This window comes from Halictus rubicundus, chromosome 6 (assembly GCF_050948215.1).
Source record: "Halictus rubicundus isolate RS-2024b chromosome 6, iyHalRubi1_principal, whole genome shotgun sequence".
NCBI lineage: Eukaryota > Metazoa > Arthropoda > Insecta > Hymenoptera > Halictidae > Halictus > Halictus rubicundus.
Genome location: NC_135154.1, coordinates 102429 through 127713, shown reverse-complemented (window position 1 = coordinate 127713; position 25285 = coordinate 102429). Strand labels below are relative to the sequence as shown.

The 25285-nt window shown below is 37.3% G+C and overlaps 2 protein-coding genes across 2 annotated transcripts; one reads left to right on the top strand and one right to left on the bottom strand.

Moving 5' to 3' along the window:
* Positions 1-12886: 12886 nt before the first annotated feature.
* On the bottom strand, positions 12887-20728 carry Hsc70-5 (Heat shock protein 70 cognate 5). Its single transcript, XM_076789383.1, has 11 exons — positions 20502-20728; positions 19983-20044; positions 18993-19138; positions 18019-18142; positions 17635-17943; positions 17251-17413; positions 16712-17168; positions 16205-16501; positions 14130-14317; positions 13839-13979; positions 12887-13762 (listed from the first exon to the last, which is right to left on the bottom strand). Exons 1-11 carry the CDS (start codon positions 20592-20594, stop codon positions 13682-13684), a joined length of 2061 nt encoding a protein of 686 aa, XP_076645498.1. The 5' UTR covers positions 20595-20728; the 3' UTR covers positions 12887-13681.
* A 147-nt stretch (positions 20729-20875) lies between these two features.
* On the top strand, positions 20876-23491 carry LOC143354985 (uncharacterized). Its single transcript, XM_076789419.1, has 5 exons — positions 20876-20914; positions 21693-21851; positions 21941-22061; positions 22140-22281; positions 22378-23491. The coding sequence occupies exons 2-5, from the start codon at positions 21769-21771 to the stop codon at positions 22536-22538; spliced, it is 507 nt and encodes a 168-aa protein (XP_076645534.1). The 5' UTR covers positions 20876-20914; positions 21693-21768; the 3' UTR covers positions 22539-23491.
* The last annotated feature ends 1794 nt before the right edge of the window (positions 23492-25285 follow it).

The following is a 25285-nucleotide window of genomic DNA, read 5'->3' as shown; positions in this document are numbered from 1 at the left end:
AGAGAGAGAGAGAGAGAGAGAGAGAGAGAGAGAGAGAGAGAGAGAGAGAGAGAGAGAGAGAGAGAGAGAGAGAATGCTAGGATAAGATAGTTGTTTTTTGTTGTAAGTATAGGATATTGTAACCCGAGTCTAATTCTTGGCTGTAAGGCTGAATAAAGCAATATTATTATTAATATGAATTTCCTGCTAATATGCAGTTCTGCCAAAGGAAATTTTCGTACATCGTCAAATAAACATGTAGCGAGATGTGCCGATTTGTCCGCACTGTGCGGCGGTTCGAGGGGACCGCGGGGTTTGGAACCTTCTAGACCACTAGTAACGCGTTATTGATAAAGCTAGCAATGAGTTCGTATAAATACCGGTAGATTACCGCGGAGCGAGCACTTTTGCTGCATCTGTGGGAGAGCACGAGGTAAGACCACGGCCGCGCGCTGGGGGGAAACAACAGGGTATCTTCCTGGCTGCCTGAGAATAGGGACGCCTGGTTCCTCTGTACGTTTCGGAAGGGACGGCCATGAAGGCGGGCAGCGCCGAACGGAGATGAGAACACAGGTGAAACCGAATCGTCGTCGTATCCCCAGATGGAGAATACGGTTGAAATAAACCGGACGCCCGATAGTGGTATCGCGTAATATATATAATCATATTTGGTTTCATTTTAATCAGAAAAATGCCACGAATATGTTGGTAAAAGTTTCATAAAAAAATAACGAAAAATAAAGAAGTTTTGTAATTGGATTAGTCTTCTGATCTCACACCGATATACCCGACAATGTGTGGCCCCAATCCTCGGTGGCGACGGTTCTCGAGTTTCGCTGTCCACTTCTCCGTGCAACATTATATCGGAGACGGATATTTTCTCCATTTGAACGTCAGTCATTTTGGTGTGCCATAGGTTTCTTATGACTTTCACGCGGGATGACTCTTAGGTTTCCAGCGTGCCCTGTGTATTTCAAATGAGACGCTTGGCGAGAACCACCGATTCGTATGAGTGTCAGTGAAAAGAACGGCGGTAGTGACTCACAACGATAATCTACTGTACCTCGTCGGTAGTCTGGACCAGAAGGATTGTGCGTTTAGAATGCGTTGCGTTGGTAAGGTAGGAAATAATAACAGAATGATAAAAAATTTTTTTCGAGTCGCCAAAGATCGTTTTGAGAAACATGGTTTTAACACAGACGAGGTATAAGGATAGACCTATCATCCAATGCATTTTCGTGTCCAACGTTTTTGGGGTCACGTAACCCCATTACCATTTTCGTGTCACATCCTGTATTACCAACTGGAACTAAAATCTGCTGACAGATATATAGAATATTGTTTTCTAAAACGCTTTAACGATTTCAAATACTAATTTCGGTTATGATTAGTTAAACTTTATGTTGGGTATAAATAACAAATGAATGAAACTGTACGTACAATACAGAATATGTTTAACTGCAAAATTCGAAATGTTGTAAACAGCCAAATATGAATATGTACTTTATAAATGTAACGCATACGCGAATAAATTCATTGTTCAGAACTGTATTGTTATTGTTATAGGATGACATCATTTTGTTCCTATTATTAATTAACTACATTGCTTTGATCAGTAATTATTATATAAATATTTTTTAAATGGTTTTTATGAAAATTTTCATGAACATTACAAGACAGATGTTTTAATAACTTACTAAAAACTACAAAGCCAAGCTTTCAACGTAACTTGGTTATATATAAATAACCTTTTGCAATTTTGAAATTTGAACACCAATTATTTCTATATTTGTTAACAATAAATAAAAGATTCGTCTTAACATCAGCTACAACAATATGTAATAAAAAATGCTTAGTTTTATATTTACTTAAAAAATTAAGATGACCATAATTTTTTATCAAAAAAATTTTTTTTTATTGGGATTTATAGATAACTGAGTATCGATTAACTTTTGTTGGAAACATTATTCTGCCAGATTATCCGAAATGTTTAAAACATCCCCAGATGGCTTCTTTTGGGTCACTGAGATCTTGGTTGGTGGCCCGTCGAGAAATTTTCCGAGTGTGGTACTCGCGAAATTATCGTACATAATTCCTTATGCGTTGCTTCCTGGGTATCTTCTGAAAGATTTCCGATGGATAATAGGATGCTTTCTACCACATCAGCACCTTGTATGAGCACTTTGTGTACAGTTACCAATATACAATACCATGGATATAAATTCATTCCCCGATGCTCTGTGTGCAACTCGTGCTATGTACTCCAACTCTTCCGGGGTGTACTGCGTCAACAGGCTTTCTATTTGCCTGCGATTTATCATGTCACTTGCCTCAGAAAACCCTTTTTTTGGTCGTCCACCTTCACTGCGTCCTTCAAATTCAAACAGTGGTTGTTCAAACCAATCCGGGCCATTTTAAAAGAAATCTGTCAACATCGCGTTCGTTGTTCTTCCATTTTTTTTACTAAATTGATAGAAAATTGTTTAATTATTTTTCTAACAAAATCTTCTGACGTCTATCAAAATTTTCAAAATTACATGTCTGAGCCACATATTCATAAATTGAATTTTGGACACCAACACTACTAGACGCACAGACGTTATTTCTATCTCGAAGAAATTGAAAGATGTCCCTCCCTACAAACAATCAATATTAATGTAGAATACTTTGCACAAGTGTTCATTAGATTTATCTAAGAATTTCGCAGTATTTCGTTCGTAAACAAATTTATTTGAAGAGAGAAGTCAACCTTTTGTCCGAACTGACCGTTCTATGTAAGTGCTTATGAATCAACGGCTATCGCCATTGTATATTGTTTTGAAAGAAGTCAAAGGGCAGTAAGGACCTCGTGTACGAAGAAGTGTGTTCACGGCACCTAATCTCCACATTGAAGCTTCCACATCGGGTAAACTAACGAAAGAATTATTTAGAACGTGGTTGACTGAAGTATTTCTCCCATCTGCTCCAGAAAATTCTGTTTTACCTCTTGATTCATGGAATGGATATAACGACGAGATCATACGTAACGCCCTGCCAGAGGGCCGATCTTCCGATCTTGCAATATTATTAAATATTGATATCAATCTACACGCAAGAGATAATATTATTAAACTACACTCATTAATCCACAACCAATTATCAGCTGCGCGTTATAAACGGCTGTTTCAATATGCTTGGTTCCGCAGTGGATATATAGAAGAGCGGCCAGGAGAATTTGAAAATCCCGTAGAGTTCTGCTTTACAAAATTAGATGGTCTAACGTGTTTCCATTGCTCAAATGTAGTTGTACTTAAATGTTCTTGGTGCAAAGAACATTTATGTTTTTCTCATTTTATCCTTGAGTATCATTATTGCCAGAATTATGTAGAATAATCTTTGCGGATAGCTCTTCTTTCAAAATCAGCTCTTTTCAGAGCTACCATAAACGACGAGGGAAACTCCAGCTTCGAGGATTCACAGTTTAAAAAGGCTGCAGGTATATTTTGACCGAAGGCCCAACGATTGCGGAATTTCACAGGCGAATTGGCTATAAAAGTCGGTACCCTTACTCCGCCGCACAGTGGTCTGAGAGCGGCTAAAACTCCATATTTTCAAGTGTCTTATAAAATCAAATTTGTTATATTTTTTACTAGTAGGGTATTAAATCAAAACGTTTCAAGGATGAATCAAATTCGGCAATTCCATAAAAATGAATTAAATTCGGCCATGCTAAGCATACCTAGGTTTCAGAATGAACTCAAGCGCATGTTTGAAGAAACCGTATGCGCCTGTAAAAATAGAAATACGAAAAATATTGTTTTTTCTTGGCTTACTTCGAGTACTAAGACTCGGAAACAATCGTGGAAACTATTTATTTTTAATTCCTTCGAGTAGTTTTACATGTAATGCCATTAAACGTGGAAAAGAGCAACGTTAATGAAGTTTAAAAAGTGATATCTCTCTTGCGCCAACGTGTGCCAACGTGCGCATGCTAAAAACACGTTTGTAGATGCCTAAGTAAATAATAAATCCAAAATTATACTGCGGCAACCTGCGGCTTCGCGTTTTGTTTCATGAAATGTCGGTGAAAAACGCGGTGTCCCGGGTGAGATCAGGTTTTTAGTGGGTCTAGGTACGCCAAAACTCTGCTACCTGAGCCCCACACTACCCCATTCTGGGATGTGCGTAAGGCATTTTCCTCCTCTTACTTAAAGAAAAAAAAAAGTATACCTTTTTCGTGTAAATAATAAGCTTAATTAAAATGTAAATAACCGTTACCTCTATATCATAAATTTTCATTGAATTTTGTACATAAGCGTATTCTTCTCATTTCATTTTATTTTAAATTACATAAAATTATTATTATTTAAATTAAGTAGTATTTTTTTATGGAGAGGAATTATTTTTTATCATTTTTAATCTAAATTGTTTCTATACTCATTTAAAGCAGAATAAATGCTTTTTCAATTTATATAAATAAACTTTTATTTATTGATGGTAAACAAAATAATAATTGTTGTTGAAAATTTAAATACCTATTTAGCGCTATTTATATCTAGAAATTGATTCGTATAAACTGTTGTTGGCTTCTTTGAACCTTTTGTTATCAAATACAATTTTCAAAAAGGACGGAAAAATATTCAACAGATTGTCAAAAAATATTTTAATGACAGGTGTTATGCGAGGTTCCATATTCGTTACAAGTTGCGGCATGTCTGTTATTATCGATAATTATTATCGATATTGTTATTATTGATAAACAATTACTTCAAAACTGATAACAATAATGGTAAGAGATCAACTAAATCTGAAATCCTGTATGCTTTGACGATTTAACGATAAGTCAGATCAGCAATAAACAGCATTTTATACAGATTTATTGTTTATAATTAATAAGATCTTGCACAAGTTATGAAAATATTTGGAAAAAAGAACTAATAATTGTATATGTAATGTTAACATATAATAACAGACCCGCTGCAACTTGTAACGAATATGGAACCTCGCATAACAGCTGTCATTAAAATTTTTGTTGACAATCTTTTGAATATTTTTCCGTCCTTCTGAAAATTGTATTTGATAGCAGAACGTTCAAAGGAACCAACAACAGTTCATATAAATCAATTTCAAGATAAAAATAGCGCTAAATAGGTATTTCAATTTTTAACAACAATTATTGTTATGTTTACTATCAATAAATAAAAGTTTATTTATATAAATTGAAAAAGCATTTATTTAGCTTTAAAATGGGTATAGAAACAGAAAGCATTGTACTTAAACAGAGATGAAATATTCAGGTTGAATTAATCATGTAATATCTCGTTTCGTTTACTTTTCCAGAATTGCGACTGTAACTTGGAAAATAGCCGAAATACGCGCTGTGCATTACACGGCAGTAACAGTAAATTGGCAACTATGCGACGAATATTCTCCGATGTGGTTTGGCAACTACGCCTTCGATACCTGTGATTAAATTTAATTCCTAAACTCACCACTCTAAATCGTAGAGGGCATACCAAAACCTCTGATTTTTTGAACGGTCGATATTTCAGAACATCGGATACGAAGTCCCATAAGATGATAGGTCTATCCTTATACCAGAGAGGAATGAGAGTGCTCACGCCCGGGGTTTCGGCGTTCCCACTTTCGTGACATCGCCGCTTTAGCATGGCACAGAACCGGTCAGTCTTTCCTGGAACAGAACCGGTCAGTCTTTTAGCATGGCACAGAACCGGTCAGTCTTTTAGCATAAAACTGAACGCACATTATTTTTTTAACCAGGATCAGAACGTACAGCTTAATTGTTTTATATGAAATACGTAACTAACATGTAAATCTTGTGTACAAAATCTCTAATATTAATTGTAATGATACGTATTTTATTTTTTTTCCAAGTTTGTAGTTGCAAACTTTAGTTGTAAAAAATGGAAAATCCGGAAAAATTCGAACAAATAAAGATCTCATATCGAAGTTTAAAAGCGACCAACCTGAATATTAATTTAATAATGAGCTATTGTCATCAACACTATCTTAAATTTTTTCATATATTTAGCTACTGTTATTATTAATTTAAAAAATTTTTCTTTCACGAATAAATATTTTTCCACCTCAGCACCATAAGATTTTTACTAGATGACTTTAAAAACACATTAGAACTATTTTTAAATAATTTTACTCGAAAACATTCTAGTTTACTCTTTATTTCACCGTTCTACTAATTTTTTATGGGCTGCATTGCAGCTCTGTTTAACACTCCTTTACAACTCAATACCATGGTACCATCCATATTCAAGGAAGAACAATTTTTTGCGACGACCATTGAAAAAACAAAAGTGTTTCCTTCATTTCAGTCCTTTAGTGCGTTGGTGACGTAGCGCCCAGCACACCTACCTGTGTTCTGTGTAACATCTGGAGTTTTATGGTACGCTAACAATTGCTATTGACTCGCAAGCCAGACCGTACAAGCGAATGCATCCACAACTTCCAGAGACCTGCCTCCAAAACTAATTAAAGGAAGGCTAGACATGCAGTGTGTACTATACTCCTCAAAAGAGGCGGATTCCAGTCGCTCGTGTTATAAACCTCATTCGATACTTCATCGAAAGGGTGATCTTACATATTTCTGTAACAGTTCCAAGTGCATGCACTTTGTTCATGATACCCTCTTTGTAATTATTAAATTCAATTAAATATTAAGTAAATCTTTCACGGTGCTAACGGCCCTCGCAGAGATGGGCATTATTTGGGATAAAAAATTATTTAAATGAAAATTTGAATAAAAGATACTTTATCTTTATTTGTTATTTGAAGGTTCGAATAAAAAAAAGCATCTTTATTGGACGAGTATCGGATAAATAATTTTATTCGTCGAGAATTTATCCGACGAATAAAGATAATTTTTTCTATTCGAAGCGGATTTATTCGAACTTCGAATAATTTTTTCATCTTTTATCTGTATCTTTTATTCGAAGGCTTCGAATAAATCTTGGAATAACTTTTGCCGAGCGCCGAGCTTCAAAGACCCAGCAACGACGGACGACATACAATGTAAGCGAATGGAGAATCGCGCACGTATGAAAGTTTAAACTTTTAGATTTTTCAATATATCCTCATGAAATTGTGACGAGCGAATGGAGGGGATTTTCCTGATGAAAATGAGGTCAAATTCGAGTGTAATCGAACAAGTTTCACTGATACCTAATTTTACGATAAAAAATACAATCTCATTAAAGACAGTCCAAATGATGTCGTGTTTGGACTCATTTCGATCGGAACAAGCTCTACAACTCATTCGTCTTAACAATATTGTTCTGATTAAAAACATACAAGCATAAATTGCCAGTAATGCTGGATTCCCCATCTGCTTACATTGTAGGCTGTTGGTCGGTCGCTGGTCTTTGAAGTTCCGAGCTCGCAGAGTCGCGAGATATCGGTGTGAAACAACTACCAATCCAATTGCAAAACTTCATTGTTTTTCGTGATATTTTTATGGGACTTGCGCCAACTAATTCGTGGCATTCTTCTGATTAAAATGACACTAAACACGGTACAAATTGGACTGTATTTAGCATTTTTATCCGTAGATTTATTCGAAGGCTTCGATAATTTTTGCTATAACTTTTGCCAGCTCGACGAATAAACGGCGACGACGGCCGACGAGGACCGACGAGCGCCGAATGTCTAAGACCCAGCGACTGCCAAACGGCACACAATGTAAGCGGATGGAGAATCGTGCATTATTGGCAATTTATGCTTGTATGTTTTTAATCAGAACAATATTGTTAAGACGAACGAGTTGTAGAGCTTGTTCCGATCGAAATGAGTCCAAACACAACATCATTTGGACTGTGTTTAATGAGATTGTAATTCTTATCGTAACATTACATATCAGTGAAACTTGTTCGATTACACTCGAATTTGACCTCATTTTCATCAGGAAAATCCCCTCCATTCGCTCGTCACAATTTTATGAGGATATGTTAAAAAATCTAAGAGTTTAAACTTTCATTCGTGCGCGATTCTCCATCCGCTTACATTGTATGTCGTCTGTCGTCGCTGGGTCTTCGACGTTCGGCGCTCGTCGGTCCTCGTCGGCCGTCGTCGCCGTTTATTCGTCGAGCTGGCAAAAGTTATCCGAAGATTTATTCGAAGCCTTCGAATAAATCTACGGATAAAAATGCTAAATACAGTCCAATTTGTACCGTGTTTAGTGTCATTTTAATCAGAAGAATGCCACGAATTAGTTGGCGCAAGTCCCATAAAAAAATAATGAGAAATAAAGAAGTTTTGCAATTGGATTGGCAGTTGTTTCACACCGATATCTCGCGACTCTACGAGCTCGGAACTTCAAAGACCAACGACCGACCAACAACCTACAATGTAAGCAGATGGAGAATCCAGCATTATTGGCAATTTATGCTTTTATGTTTTTAATCAGAACAATATTGTTAAGACGAATGAGTTGTAGAGCTTGTTCCGATCAAAATGAGTGCAAACACGACATCATTTGGACTGTCTTTAATGAGATTGTAATTTTTATCGTACCATTACGTATCAGTGAAACTTGTTCGATTACACTCGAATTTGATCTCATTTTCATCAGGAAAATCCCCTCCATTCGCTCGTCACAATTTTTTGAGGATATGTTGAAAAATCTAAAAGTTTAAACTTTCATTCGTGCGCGATTCTCCATCCGCTTACATTGTATGTCGTCTGTCTTCGCTGAGTCTTTGATGCTCGGCGCTCGGCAAAAGTTATTCGAAGATTTATTGGAAGCCTTCGAATAAAAGATATAGATAAAATGCCCAACTCTGGTCACAGGTGCCTTTTGGAAGGACAGCCCACCTGTTATCTAAACATTCTTTTAAAGTCCTTTTTTTACAGTCGCAGAGGAAGAAACGCTCTGTATTTTGAATTTCAAGTAATTGTAGACACTTGTATGATTCTGTTATATATACTACTTTGATAAAATTAGAAAATAAAAATTATGTGGCGTGTGTAATGTCGTACAAAGCAGTTTCAGATGAATGATAATGTGTTCAGGAACTGTTACAGAAATATGTAAGATCACCCTGTCGATGAAGTATCGAATGCGGTTTATGACACGAGCGACTGGAATCCACCTCTTTTGAGGAGTTTAGTACACACTGCATGTCTAGCCTTCCTTTAATTAGTTTTGGAGGCAGGTCTCTGGAAGTTGTGGATGCATTCGTTTGTATGGTCTGGCTTGCGACTCAATAGGGATTGTTAGCGTACCATAAAACTCCAGATGTGACACAGAACACAGGTAGGTGTGCTGGGCACTACGTCACCAACGCACTAAAGGACTGAAATGAAGGAAACACTTTTATTTTTTCAATGATCGTCGCAAAAAATTGTTCTTCCTTGAATATGGATGGTACCATGGTATTGGGTTGTAAAGGGGTGTTAAACAGAGCTGCAATGCAGCCCATAAAAAATTAGTAGAACGGTGAAATAAAGAGTAAACTAGAATGTTTTCGAGTAAAATTATTTAAAAATAGTTCTAATGTGTTTTTAAAGTCATCTAGTAAAAATCTTATGGTGCTGAGGTGGAAAAAATATTTATTCATGAAAGAAAATTTTTTTTAATTAATAATAACAGTAGCTATATATATGAAAAAATTTAAGATAGTGTTGATGACAATAGCTCATTATTAAATTAATATTCAGTTTGGTCGCTTTTAAACTTCGATGTGAGATCTGTATTTGTTCGAATTTTTCCGGATTTTCCATTTTTTACAACTAAAGTTTGCAACTACAAACTTGGAAAAAAAATAAAATACGTATCATTACAATTAATATTAGAGATTTTGTACACAAGATTTACATGTTAGTTACATATTTCATATAAAACAATTAAAGCTGTACGTTCTAATCCTGGTTAAAAAAATAATGTGCGTTCAGTTTTATGCTAAAAGACTGACCGGTTCTGTGCCATGCTAAAAGACTGACCGGTTCTGTTCCAGGAAAGACTGACCGGTTCTGTGCCATGCTAAAGCGGCGATGTCACGAAAGTGGGAACGCCGAAACCCCGGGCGTGAGCACTCTCATTCCTCTCTGCTTATACCTCGTCTGTGGTTTTAATGCATGTGGCGACCATGGTGCGTGGGAACGTGGAATTTTCGAACGCGGAAATTTCATCCTTGTCAAGTGCGTACCATGGGAGGTCGGGTTGAGGGCCTGGTAAGTACTTTAAAATCGATGGCATAGTTTTCGAGATATTGAGCTGTTCAGAGTTATGTGGGCCACCCTGTATATACTGCAAATTAATAGGTAGTTATTAAATAGTCAAATGAAATTAGTGATATCAACGTCGTATTTTTAAAAATTAAATTTAACATTATTCCTACCGCGACCGGTCAAATGACCGTTTTTAATATTTCGATTAGAATTTCCTATATACAACGTAATTGAATCGCCTTTAAACTTCACGACGTTTCGTAAAATATGCGTATAATAAATTTTTCAATATTCACTTCTTTTTATATTGTTTATTTTCTGAGAAAAACTTGTAGTCTGTCTTACCTACCACGACCGATCATTTGACCGGTAGAACGATTTATATCTTTTTGTAATAGTATTCTTTCAAAGACTCAATTCCGAAACTATAAAGTCGTTACAATCGAAAGGTAATGCAGTTGTGGCATCATTTTAGCCGAAAAGTGCCTTCCAGGAACTGCTTTACGGCACTTCAAAGTGTTTACAGTTCTCGCTCTGTCACGGTGCGCGGTGGTAACGCGAACACTACTGAGACTTCGGAGTTTGTTAGAATAAGACGTATCTTATTCTAGGAGGACTCAGGATAGACTTAATGCGTTCTGAGAGGTTTTTAGTATAACAACTGGTTGTAGCTTTATTTGAGGGTGCTTATATATGTGAAGTTTTGGGCGAGAGTGGGGGTTCTTTCCCATGTCTTGACGAATGGGGAAGAACCGTGCGTTCTTATCTTATCGCGTCGGAGAAAGCGGGGTGTTCTTATATTATTGTGTCTAAAAAATAGTTTTAAGATAGAACCGAGTGTTCTTATCTTATCGGAGGAAAAAGGGGCGCTTTTCCTTATCTCATATAGAAATTGTTTCAGAGGAAAAGCGGGTGGTCTTCCTAATCTTACGACCAAGTGTTCCTATATGAAATATAGGTTCTGGTTGAGATTAGGGTGTCACAGCTCACCTATCGGCCTCGCGGTGTTTATTTGCCTGATTGGTATCCGAAGCGGTCCAGAACCTCGGATTTTCTTACACCGCCTTATTTGTAAAAAATGCGATGAAAACGAATAAAATGTACATTATATACTCCGCAATAAAAGAAACTATATTTGTATACTGTCAAATTGGCTATTATCTTCATTCTATATTAAAAAATATAAGTTGTACTAAAGACCGGTCGCGGTAGGAAGTGAAGTGTCGGTAGGAATAGTGTTAAACTACGTTCTTACTTTTGGCTAATATTGAACTAATTTAATTTCTTGTAATTATGTTATTAAACTGTTGTAGTTGTAATTGCACAGGGAAGAAGACTGATGTAGTAGAAAGAACAAGAAAAAAGTGTTTAACGAAAAAAAAATCATTCCATACGGAAACCAAAATATTCTCAGCCGGAGACGTTACGTTATTATTATTATTACATTACGTCTCCTTCGATGCACTCACGTAACAGCTGTAATGAAATTAAGAGGAAACAACATTCTTTTGTTTCATTCATCATATAGGCCTAGCAACCGCGCGTTGTCTGAACTACAACCCTCGACATGAGATTTAAAATTATATCAGCAACAGCGCCATTGTAGAATATCGGTTCCACAATATTAGTTCTGGATGATACGGTAGGATGTGACACGGAATGGTACGGGGGCTCTAGACAGCTCTAGAGCCCCCCGAGCGTGAGACAGAAAAATACATTGGGTCATTGGTCTACTCCTATACCTCGTCTGTGCTACAGTATGCCGCGCCGTGACCACATCTTCGCCGCAGTGGTGGCACTGCGCGGTCGGCTCCCGCCCCATATTAATTCCAAAGCCTTTTTTTTTTTATCGTGAGGAAATGTTTTATACATACCCCGACTCCCTGGGGGAAGCCGGGGTTATGTGGGACTCTCCCCGGAGGGCGGAACCCCCGGAGATTACCCACTAAAACCTCACGCCCACCTAAGCTACACGGGAGGTGCCTGGATCACGCGAGTACTCAACAGGACACCTCCCAGCTATCATCCTACCCCGGGGGAGGGGATAGCCTCCCCCACTGCCTACGCTACAAGACCCCGGGCGGAGGGACCCGCCCGGTGTCCCCATCCCTGGAGCCTTCGGATTGGGCTTCCCGAGCCCCAGCTCGGTCCACCCACAGCTCCCAGAGTCTTCGTGCCCCGCTCGGAGCCGGTATCCCGAAGGAACCAGCCCCGGCCGAGGCAAGAAGACGCCGCCACCGGTAGGAAGGGCCGTCGGAGGCGCGATCCGGCACGCCCCGACCCTTCTTCACCCAATACAACCCACGAATCCCCCTCCCCAATTGGGGAGGGACGGACCGACACCCCTCCAAACCGAGAAATTAACCCGGGGGGTGTCGTCCTATCACGGGGGGAGCTATGCTCCCCCCCGGGGGCCGGGGTCAGCTCACACCCGGAGCCCCCGAATCCACCGCCCTCAATGGTGGGGGCACCTCGCGACGCGGGGACCCCCCCCAACACTACTCTACCCCCCTCTCCCGGGGGTGCACCCCGCGCCCTCCCTACCCTCTTCCCCCTCCCCGTGGGGGGAGCACGTGGGCGCCAGGGACGTCAACGCGCCCACACCATCCTCGCTATTAATTCCAAAGCCTGCTTTACTCCTTACCTTACTTAGTAATGTTTTCATTATTTTGAAATGTATTTTAAATGGATTTGTAGGGATTCAAATTATTATAACTGTACTCTATCATGCAGTAATTCAAATAAAAAATTTTAATAACATGGTTATATCATATTACAATACTTCTTAACATACTCTACATATAGCGCATATCCTATAGAATAATTTGTTTTGCACCGAACATACATCGCATTCTCTCGTACTTTTATTCGATCACATTCATACTAAATGAATTACCACCAAATTCTGTAGATACAAATTTCTGAAATTGTAACATGTTTAACTACCAATTTCTACGGTTTTCATTGAGGCCAAGTAAAACTGACAAGGTAGTACATTTTTAACACTTCTATACGTTCAGTAATAAAGAAACTGCTTAAAACCAAATGTCACAATGTAAATTGTTATATACAGAGTTTACAATTTGACCTCTTCGCAGAAGATTATAATTGATTGTGTAATAAACATATGCTTTCCAAAATACTTTACGAAGGTTTACTTCTTTATATTCGTTATTTCAAGTGATTCAAAGGTATGAATTAAATCAAAATGATTCTAAAGCTGTTTGCTTTATGCAATTTTTGAAATGGTTAAAAAATCTTTACGTAATTATAAAGCGATACATACTATAATCCTTTGATTAAAGGAATCTTATCGATTACCTTCCAATTTTAAATTAATATTTTCTACTCTTAATCAAACATGTTCAAAAAATAAAAAACTCTAATACATCGTTCAGTATTAGTTAGAATTTTGTTACCTGCGGCGTAACAAAGCGTTTCTTTTGAACATGTAAGATATTGTTGGTGCTCCTACATGTGTGCAATAAATTTGTTTTGTCTGAACATATTGTCTTGTATATAGTTAGTTCTTCTCTTCCTTCTTTTCAGCTCCGTCCTCTTGTTGACTTTGACTTTGACTTTGGCTATCTCGTTCTGCAGCCATCTACAATCAAATGTATTCAATGTTTTCAATGAAGTTTTCAAACTTTATCGAACAAATAAAGAATTAAGTAACGTACTTTTTTATACGCCATTTCAAACAATTTAAGGCTTGCTTGTTGCAAATCGTTTGACTGCTTCTTAATTTCTTCTGGATCTACATCATCTTTCTTGGCTAATGTGTCCCGCATTTTAGCAACGAGCCCCCTCAATTGGTCACACTATATACAAAAATTGAAATTATTAATATACTACCATTCTCTCTCTCTCGATGTGTGTGCGTATGCGTGTACGTATATTGTGTTGCATGAGTTGTGTGTGTGTATGTGCGCGCGCGTGTGTGTGCAACAACACACAACTTATATTCTTACCCCTTCTTGTGGTAATTGTGCTTTGAATTCCTCTAATTTAGCTTCCGTGTCATGAATAATTCCTTCAGCTTGGTTTACAGCCTCAACTCTTTCTTTCTTTATCTTATCTTGTTTAGCATACTGTTCAGCATTCTTAACCATGTTCTCAATTTCGTCTTTACTAAGACCACCACTTGATTGAATAACAACTACACGTTTTAAAAATATAGTTTAGCCATTATTTACTCGATAAACAAATAAAAAACATGTATACAGTACGCTCGTTTTAAATGTCCATTATTTCTACAAGAACAGTGAATTTGCAGTATATGTCAGCAACACGGGTCTTGATGTCGTTTTTTCTCTAGGAATCTTCTTATTCTCCGAACGTAGAAAAGGCCATCAATGCTTGCCGTGGAGGAGTGTAAATACATTCGTCTTACATTTTATTAGTCAAAAAAGTCACAGCGGCAAATGCTGTCGACGAGGTTCTACTATTCTCTGATGCAGTGCCGAACGCAGATAAGGACAGCGAAGCTCGAGTGGCATCGATCGCCGAGGAGTGTAAACATAATACCAAAATAACAAAACTTCTTTATTTTTCATTCTTTTTTTATGGGACTTTCACCAACATATTCGTGGCATTTTTCTAATAAAAATGATAACAAACTCGATACAATTTGGATCATATTTACACTAATTTTCCGTTAATATAATTGTAATGAAAAGTAACTTTCATCACTCATTACACAAGTGAATATCATCGGAATTACATCAAATTTTGTTTCATTTTAATCAGAAAAATGCCACGATTATGTTGGTGAAAGTCCTACAAAAAAATAATTAAATTTAAAGAAGTTCTCGAGCTTCACTGTCATTTTCTACGTTCGGCACTGCATCAAAGAATAGTAGGGTCTCGTCGGCAGCATTGACGACACTGTGACTTTGACAGATAATTCATAGGAGACAGGAACTGCGACGTGTTTACCGACCGAAAAATGCCACGAATATGTTGGTGAATGTCCCATAAAACAGTAGTGAAAAATAAAGAAGTTTTCTTATTGGATTAGTAGCGGTCTCCTGGTCTCTCACCGATATATCCGTCCCGTATTATGTTACACTCCTCGGCGACTGAGGTCTCTCGAGCTTCTTGGCCCCTCACGGCGTATACCCCGCGGTAGTGGGGATAATTCCGCGACATTTATTATCCAGGCCTCGGCGACATAACGGCGTCGGTTGGTGCCGTAGCTATGGTCTCCGACTGCGGAACCGCTGAAGGCCTCGGCGACATATATCGCGAATTCACTGTTTCTATTCTATAAGTATCAAAGTTGTACGAAAGTTAAGTATGAAAGTTGAAGTACGGAATATTATATTTTTGATTACACATTTTTGTAGTTAATATTGAGACGTTTTCAAAACACTACCCCAACATGTATTTCGCACAAGTCGCTGTCGAGTTATTAACTTTCAAAGTTTTCCTGCCGCCGGCAACAGCGCTACCGTATGGGTGTGTATATGTGTGCACCTAACACAAATAGTTTAGCGGACTCCAGTTGAAAGCCTATTAAAATTATCTCAACAAATAAGTGCAATGTGCAAAAGTAAGACTTGAAATGCTAATAAAGGTGAAAAAGTAATTCCAGATTACAGAAATTTATTCGTTAACGATAGAGGACATGTTGAAGGGTAGTCACCATAGACTACACTAAGTACTAAACACACACACACGCACTCACACACGGTTCTTTTAGAGGTACCATGATGTCTCCTCGCGGTGTACTTTGAAAGTTAATAACTCGGCAACGACTTATGCAAAATATACGTTTAGTTAGTGTTTTGGAAACATCTCAATACTAGTCACAATAAACTGCAATAACAAAGATAGGGTTCCATTTAAAAATTTTAATGAAACCTTCACAGGATGCACCAACACTATCTTAAGGCCAAACAATTATCATCACGATATGTACCCCACGATGCTATACAACCTTCACCTTAAACATTTTTTTATATCTCTGATACTTACAAAAATAATTACGTGTAGGCACTTAAAACGGACATACTGTATGTGTATATTATACAATGTTACAAACTTTGTTGCTCTTTTCCAGTGCCTTTATCTCTGGCGGATACGTGAACAATGCCATTGGCATCGATATCAAATGTGACTTCTATTTGTGGTACTCCTCTTGGTGCGGGTGGAATACCAACAAGAGTAAATTGTCCCAAAAGTTTATTGTCATTAGCCATTTCTCGTTCACCCTGATGAACTTTAATTTCTACTTGGGTTTGGCCATCAGCTGCTGTGGAGAATACTTGACTTTTCTTCGTGGGAATCGTTGTATTTCGAGAAATTAATCTTGTAAATACACCGCCTAACGTTTCAATACCTAGAAAATAAAAAATATTAATATACGACAATGTTATAATCACGTTTTCGTACATAAAAATTTGTAGTATAAACATATATATATGATATAAAACTCAGTATACTATTTTCTTCATTATTATCAGAGAGAAGATTAGTTATAAACATCACAGTGAAACAAGTATTTTTATTGAATTACTAAAAGTAGATATATATATAAACAAATAATTACCAAGCGAGAGTGGAGTAACATCCAGAAGAAGAACATCGGTTACATCTCCGGCAAGTACTCCTCCTTGAACTGCAGCACCAACAGCTACAGCTTCATCGGGATTTACAGCTTTTGATGGTTGTCGGCCAAATATTTCTTGCACCGTTTGTTGAACCTTAGGTACTCTTGTCATACCACCAACTAACAACACTTCTCCAATATCAGACTTTGCTACTTCAGCATCAGAAAGTGCTTTCTGACACGGATGGACAGTACGTTTAATTAAATCGCCGACTAAACTCTCAAATTTACTTCTCGAAAGTTTAAGGTTCAAGTGCTTTGGTCCACTAGCATCCATAGTCAGATAAGGTAAATTTATATCTGTTTGAAGAGAACTAGACAATTCTATTTTTGCTTTTTCTGCTGCTTCTTTCAATCGTTGCATAGCCATGGCATCCTTAGCTACATCTAGACCTTGCTGTAAAAATAATTAAATATGAAATATATTATTGTTATTTTAGCATTAGTAATTAATAACTATTTTATTTGAAATTACATACATCTTTCTTGAATTCTGATACCAAATAATTTACTAAAGCATTATCGAAGTCCTCTCCTCCCAAGAAAGTATCTCCATTTGTGGATTTTACTTCAAAAACACCCTTTTGAATTTCTAAGATTGAAATATCAAATGTACCACCTCCTAAATCATATACTGCAATGCTAAAAAAGGTATACTTTTAGTATCTTCTTTCTTATACAATAAAATAAGTTAAAAATACTGAATTAGTCAGTAAATGTTTTCAGCATGTTTAAAGGAAATGCTAAGAGACGAAAAATAATAGCATCATTCTAGATTATATATACACACGTATGTATTTTTATTAATAAAATAAGCAATATAATTAAGCTTATAATTTAACTTTAAAAGTGATGATTCTTACATTTTGTCTTCGGTTTTATCCATGCCATATGCAAGAGCAGCTGCTGTTGGTTCATTGATTACTCTAAGTACATTAAGACCAGCAATCTGGCCAGCATCTTTTGTTGCTTGCCTCTGTGAATCATTAAAATATGCAGGAACAGTAATTACAGCATTTCTGACTGAAGTACTTAAATATGCTTCTGCTGTTTCCTTCATTTTCATGAGTACAAATGCACCAATTTGACTAGGAGAGTATAATTTACCATCCCCTCCTTGTACCCATGCATCTCCATTAGAAGCTCGAACAATTTTGTAAGTTACAGTTTTCCTAAAATTTTAGATATTATTTATCACTATACAAGAAGAAGATTTAGCAATGACGCGCAGAGATAGTAACACGCACATATCTTTTTTCACTTCAGGATCCTCAAACTTTCGTCCAATTAAACGTTTTGTTGCATAAAACGTGTTTGCTGAATTTGTAACTGCTTGTCGTTTAGCTGGCATACCAACCAAACGCTCTTCATCTAAAAGTTTTCAAAATCTTTACTGTAGATATTTCGAAATTCTTTAGAATAATACCAACACTATAACTAAAGATTAATACAATAAATAAATCTGTTGAAGATTTATTCTGTTAACTGCGGGAGTTTTTTCTTTTTATGACTGGAGTTTCGGGTTCGTTGCAGGGCTTACATATGTTCTATTCCATGTAACGTGTTAAAACGATTTCTTAAAACCAATTTTAATAAGCATATAATAAGGCATTAATATTATACAAAACAAGTATATTAACACTGAAACACTTTCTGCCCTAAGAGGTAATTTTTAAGTTTGAAAAGTAAAAACATTATGAAACTACATTGTAAACAGCAGTATATTTCAATCAAACTTTGAAGCTTCATGTATAAAATATTGTTAGTCCCACATTGGTCCCATATTATTTAAGTTATAATCTTTTTCAATAAAAAAGTTGATCCTAAACTTCCGATCCTTATAACTTCAAAAATTTAAATAATTTTGAGGAATTATAAATTCATTTGTAATTGTCAGGGTATTGAGTTCTACAAATCTATGCAATTCCATCAAAGTTCCTGTCTCACAAGTAATCACTCGAGACGGCACATAGACAAGAGAGATGCTCGCTCGCACCCAAGGGTTAGGCTTTGACGTAACACACTTTAGCCAATAATTCAGTTAGAACCAAAAGTTTATGTGGTATGACCCAATCGGACGGCTTACAGCCGCATTTCTGCCAGGTGAATTCTTGTGAGGCACACAGAGTACAAACTGTGATCACATGGTGTGGAGTGATACACATATAAAAACATATATAAAATTAGCGCATAAAGAATATATGTTACAATAATCTCAAACCTTTAGTAAATGCTACGTAAGATGGAGTCGTTCGCGAACCTTCGGCATTTTCAATTACTTTAGCTTGCTTTCCTTCCATTACAGCCACACACGAGAAAGTTGTTCCAAGATCAATACCAATAACAGCACCTTTTACTTCTTCAGATCTATACAAATAACGTATCTTTTAAATAATAACTTATATTACCTCCTTAATTGGTAAATCTGTAACTGCTATGAGTCAGGTCCACTTAACAGACAATGATTTCCTCGACAATGTTTACACCGATATCAGTTTTCATTGACATTCTGATGTCACCAACATTAGTTTTCATGGACATTCTGTGTTCACTGACATTCTGATTTCACTGATGTTAGTCTTTGTCGACACTTTGTTGCCACCAATTTAATGCAAATCGATGTCGATGAAAACAGAATGACGACAAAAACATATAGTGGTGAAGTAGTGTTGATATAAATATTGTCCGTTAAGTGGAACGGATCCTCTGCAATATTTGTTTTTCATTTAGGTAAGATATAATAATGTAGTTAACCCAATGAAATGGTACATATTTTAAAAAAAACTAAAATTTAGTAGTGTAACGTGTAAAGGTCGATTTACATTATACTGCATGGACTGTCATGTACCAATAACGACAAGACCACCATAATAAAATATTAAAACATGCATTTTAAATGGAACTGTTCACACTGTCCTGCGCCGACTGGCACATACCGTCAATGGAACAAACCAACACCGACCAGCATTGTCGTGAAGAATGTTTTGACGGTCCAGTTTGTCCCTGTATGTGTTGATGCTGCACTATTTTAGCTGTCCAATGCACTTTGACTGTTTCACGTCAGCTGACGGTTTCTCGCTAGAGCAATGTAGATATAAGCATAAAACTATCATGCCGGTGCCAATCTCGTTGTTGTCGGTAGGTGACAGTTTGTGCTGTATAGTGTAAATTGACCTTAACAAAATGTATAAAAAAAATAGTTCTTATTTACTTGTATCGATATTGATGTAGATTTGTAGCTTGTTGAGGCACAATGTATGCAGGAGCTGCCACCTAAAATATATTTAAATACATTTTAAATAGTTCTAATATAATCTAATATAAATTGTAAAATTGGTTGTCTTAATTGAATCGTGAATTACTGTTAATAAAGATAAATATATTAACATATTAAGTAAATTTTTAATAACTGTAATTAATATACAATAAATACAATAGAATGTATTGGAGATCATTCGTTTCTATATCTTACACAAAACTTGGATTCAAGTGTGAAAAATAAATCGTGTGGATCACGTGCCGGCTATAAGGCTTACGTTGCCTCATAGGTTTATACAAAAGAAGATACATCGATACGTACAAAAAAAAGAATACGTAGCATATATTAACGAAATCAACAATATACTATATGGAATAATAAAATTAATTATAGTATTATAGCAATTATACAGGCGGAATATTCAGCGTAAGAAGATGCGGACGGTACATGTAAATCGCCATCGGTACTTACATTTTTAAGAATCGTGCTGAACTGTTGTTTTCTAGCAATGTCGCAGGTGACACCGCTACAGCTTCGAGTAAACAGCTTTGCAGCAGTTAACATTTTGATTTTTATGTGTTATATATCGTGCAATTTAACAAAAAGCAGTAAGAAGACGCGAGTACCCCAACTTCACATGTAGTGATGCAACCTTCACAAAGACTTGGAATGCGCACTCCACGCGCGCACTAAGAGTATTTCCATTCTGCGACGAACATACGTAATCGTATTCGACCAATGGTAAATAAGATCTCAATCTATACTCCAATGAACGTACCGCATGACCCTCTTGCCTTTGGTGATTCAAGAACTATCCCGAATGTTCTACTAGAGACTTAGATATCATTAAAATATGTTACGAGTGTAATACGATTTTACATATGGTAAATAAATGTTAACATATTATTGTAAAAGTACTTATGATCACTATATTTTAAAACTTGTTGAAAGTAGTTCTTCAATGATTACCATTCCAAACAAAAGTACTACATTTTCATATATCCGGGATTTAAAATGCAAAATGACGAAAATGTAAAAATATCTGACATGTAATTGGCAAAAAGTGAAATTCTGAATTAACGACGCTATCGAATTTACAAAATAAACTCCACAATATAAGAGCATAAGAAAAGTAACAGTTTTTTTCAAGTATTTTGTATAATTTTTTATGTTACATTATTTATATCATTTATATTTCATTTCATGTCATTTATATTTTTCACTGTGACAATTTTGCTACTTAAGAAATTGGTCTCTTTTGTTCTTTTACACTGTCATTTATCGTAATACAGTCAATTTTGCTTCATTTCATCACAGAGATAATTTCCTCCCTGATTTCATAGTCTGAATACTGTGGAAATGGATCTGCCTTGTGATTGGCAGTTCTACTGTTCTACATGTATAAGCATAAGATTTTAGAACGTGGTCAACATATCATAAGTATCTTGAGAACAGAACCGTTATCGAATAGTATGTTCATTGTTGCAACAACCATTAAAGGGACACAAATTGATTTTGACTATGTTTAGTCTAGTTCTGTTTTTGAAGCAATGTTTTTCGGAGTCATGTTATGATACAAGAAGGTGCTATAATACCAATTCGAAATATTCAACCAGTACATAAAGCTTTATTGAAATGTACATAGGTACTTACGTGTTACAGATTGAATTGATTATGGTTTTTTTGAACTATATATCTACAACCACCTCCTATACCACCACAGACCATCCATTCTTCCATGCATCCCCCCGAAACGATCACCATATCTCAGTACGAATGGTTGATGAAAAGGCTGGACCGCATGGAGAAGAAAATAGATAAGTATGTAATTTAACAAATTGAAATGACAGTAGTGATAGTATGATGGCAATACTTAACAAGAATTAACAAAATTTACTTTTTCTTTGTAGAATATTAAGCAGAAAGGACAAGCCCAGGGATTATGGGAAAAAGCCAGACTGTCTACCTGTTCGAACGAGGGAAGATATAGATAAGTTTGAAAACTGCTTCGACGAGGAGTACAATAATGTGGTAAGTGTATGCATTTATTCCATTGCTATATGCTCGCGCACGTGTGAGTGTATACATTAATGATAAATTATTTTTTAGGTCGACTACTTTGCATACATGGGAGGGTGCAATTTAAAAGAGGCACTCAGTGTCACAGACAGCCTCTTAACCTTCTATACATGGTTTGGCACGGAGAGTCACCAACCATTGTATCTTACAAAAATTGTGCGGGCCCTTTTCGGTAAGAATTATTTATTACTTAATACATTACATAAATATTTTAATACATTAACATTAATATGACCGTGTAAATAATCTTTGTAAATTAATGTTGCAGATGCAGCTTGCGAAAGCAGAGCTTTTGCAAGGCCCACTCGCCTAGAATTTCAGGATTCGATGCGAGTGGTGCTGAAAGCTTGTAAGGAAAGGGTCTGGCACAAAAAGCCGTCGGGCAGTGCGAGAGTACCAAATCCCTGGGAGCAAGGAGAACAACAGTAACCGGAGGCGCAAGTGGAGGAAGGAGTTTTAGTGGGTAAACCCTCGCCATCACATCGCCCCTCTGAAAGGGGGGGCGATCGCTTGGGGAGTCCCACACTTTCTCGGGGTTGGAATGGCCCCGAGAAGTTGTGCGTAAAGCATTCAACCTTCCTCCACTAAAAATAATAAAAATAAAAAAAAAAGCACCAAACAGCACTTTTTAGTGCTAATTTTAAATTATATTGTATTATCCTAATTGTAAGAGTTTAAAAATAAATTCAATTTAAATAAAAAATTAATAGACATTAAAAATATTCCGTCATCCCTTTCCATATCCTTCTTTCAATCTTCTTCGAATCCACTTCCTCTCGCACGCACACTCTTCGCAATCTTTCCTCTCTCTCTCGCACACTCCTCTTGCACTCTCTGTCTCCACGCACACTCTTTGCGCTCTCTCTCTCGCACGCACACTCTTCGCGCTCGTGCTCTCTCTCTCTTTCTCGCACGTACGCTCTTCGCCTTCCACAACACGGCGCTTTGTCTTTCACGACACATTGTGGTGTTTACGCACAACTTTATCTTTATTACGCATCGAAACTTAAATAAAATACCTTTTCCCACCCTACAAGAAGATTTACTTCAATTTTTCCCGATATTTACTGTTAGAACAAGGTTACGTCCGTTCTTAGTGCGACGGATCTTCCCTCTATAACGAAGCCAAAGTTTGGCTCCAATTCCGCATGATTCCGCATGGAATTTTACCTGGAGACTTCGCATGGATTTTGACATCCATCTGTATCCGCATTTGACTAGGAATTTGACGACAAATTTTGGTGTCAAAATCATACCAAATGAGGACCAAATTCTGCTTCGAGCAGAGTTTGGTACCAAATACATAAGTCTTATGCTCGCAATGTGTGCAGCACACATTCCACTCGATTTGGTCGAGTGGGCATTTGGCTAACTGGGTAGCTTGTGAATTATATCTTACTATGCGCCAAAAAATATATTCTACCGTCATTGAAAAAAGAATGTATAAAATATTTGCAGTCTGATTTATCAACAGGAAAACCCTATAGAATTTATAAATATTCCAAATTGTTCAAAGCACCGGTATTCATAGAGAAATGTTTCGTTTTTTGCACTCAGAATATTTCTATTACCAGTCCAATGATTTATATTTTAAGTTATACTTTGTAGCGGCCATCGGCACGTACAATTGTCAACATTTGGCGTGTAAATGGTCGAGCGAGTTTATGGAACCCGTTGCCCCACAGCTGTTTTTGAGAAAACCGTTACTCGTTTTAGCAGCTTTTGTTATGGCACGTTTTGGCCATTAGATTTTTACCTTCGGCCTCAACAGCTCGTGCGGGTACCATAAACCTCGGGTTTTCCGATGGAACCCGGAAGCTAGGCAGGTAGGCGCCAGCTGGCCACGTCATGCACCGCGGGCCCGTAGGAAATCCCGCTGCATCACCAAATTTACGACACTGTCCCCGCGTTTAGGGAAAGCGCATCAAGGGTGCAGGAGTCTCCGAAGAAGTGCCTGATTGGCCAAAAAGGCTAATTCAGCCCCGGCCAATCAGGACGATTCGGGGAATAGGTAAAAAGCCTCCGTAAGACCGGAGACAGGAGACAGCGAGACACTTGGCACAGTCGTTCGAGTAAAAGCTTCCGTGACGCGTCGTAGCAAAGTCTCCAGTAATAAAGTACTCTGAACCTAAAACTTGTACGTACCATTTATTCTGAACACGCGAACCCATAGACACTTCAACTTGTACAGTAAAATCTTGATCTAAACGGAACGGAGCTACGCAATCTTAGTCAGTTCGTCTATCCTCTCTGCTGGGGGGCATACCTCGCGATGGGCCCAGAAGCTCGAGCTGCCTCGGTCGTCGAGCAGTGTAAAGCAGTGTCGTCAAATGAGCGGAGGGAGCACGAATTGAAAGGAAAAAGTTACCCTCTCTCTGCCAGTACCGAAGTATACACGACAGAGACGGAACGCGTTACGTGACCGGGCTGCGGCGGAACGTGGAGAATAGCGCGCTAGAAAGGGAAATTAGAGTGGGGAACAAGTCTTGATCTACTGACACTGGTATAAAGTGTAACATATCGGGTAATCCCATACCGGGTCGGGTATATCGGGGTGAACCACTACTAATCCAATTACAAAACTCCTTCATTTTCAATTATTTTTTTATGGGACTTTTACCAATTTATTTGTGACATTTTTCTGATTAAAATGATACTAAACACGATATAATTTGAACTATATTCAGTGGTTTAATTGACAGTATGTAGTGCGCCTTCGGCCGCGCGGTCCGTGTTTACAAGCGCTGTCTTTTCTACGCTCGGAGCAGTCGACGTGGTCGCAAGAAAATAGTAGCTGTATACGATCTATGTCGCAGCACGGACCCGAGGATTGAGCTTAGATCAAGTCTAAGTGACAATGATATTAAGATTTGTACAAAATATTATTTTTTTTATTATAAAAGCAATTGAAATTTTCAAATGTAAATGTTATTATTAAATCTAACTTATATTTATACATACGTTATACTCCCTCTGTTCCATAATAATAGTAGCAACTGAATATTTAAACAGGAATTACTGACGAACGGAGCTGTAAGTTATATTGTAGCGCAAAACTGCGAAGCCTTTTCTTTTTCGTGAGAAAATGCTTTTATGTGGGACTATCCCCGGGGGAGTGTCCTAAAACTCTAAAAACTCACGTTCACCACTAAAAACTCACGTCCACCTAAGCTAAA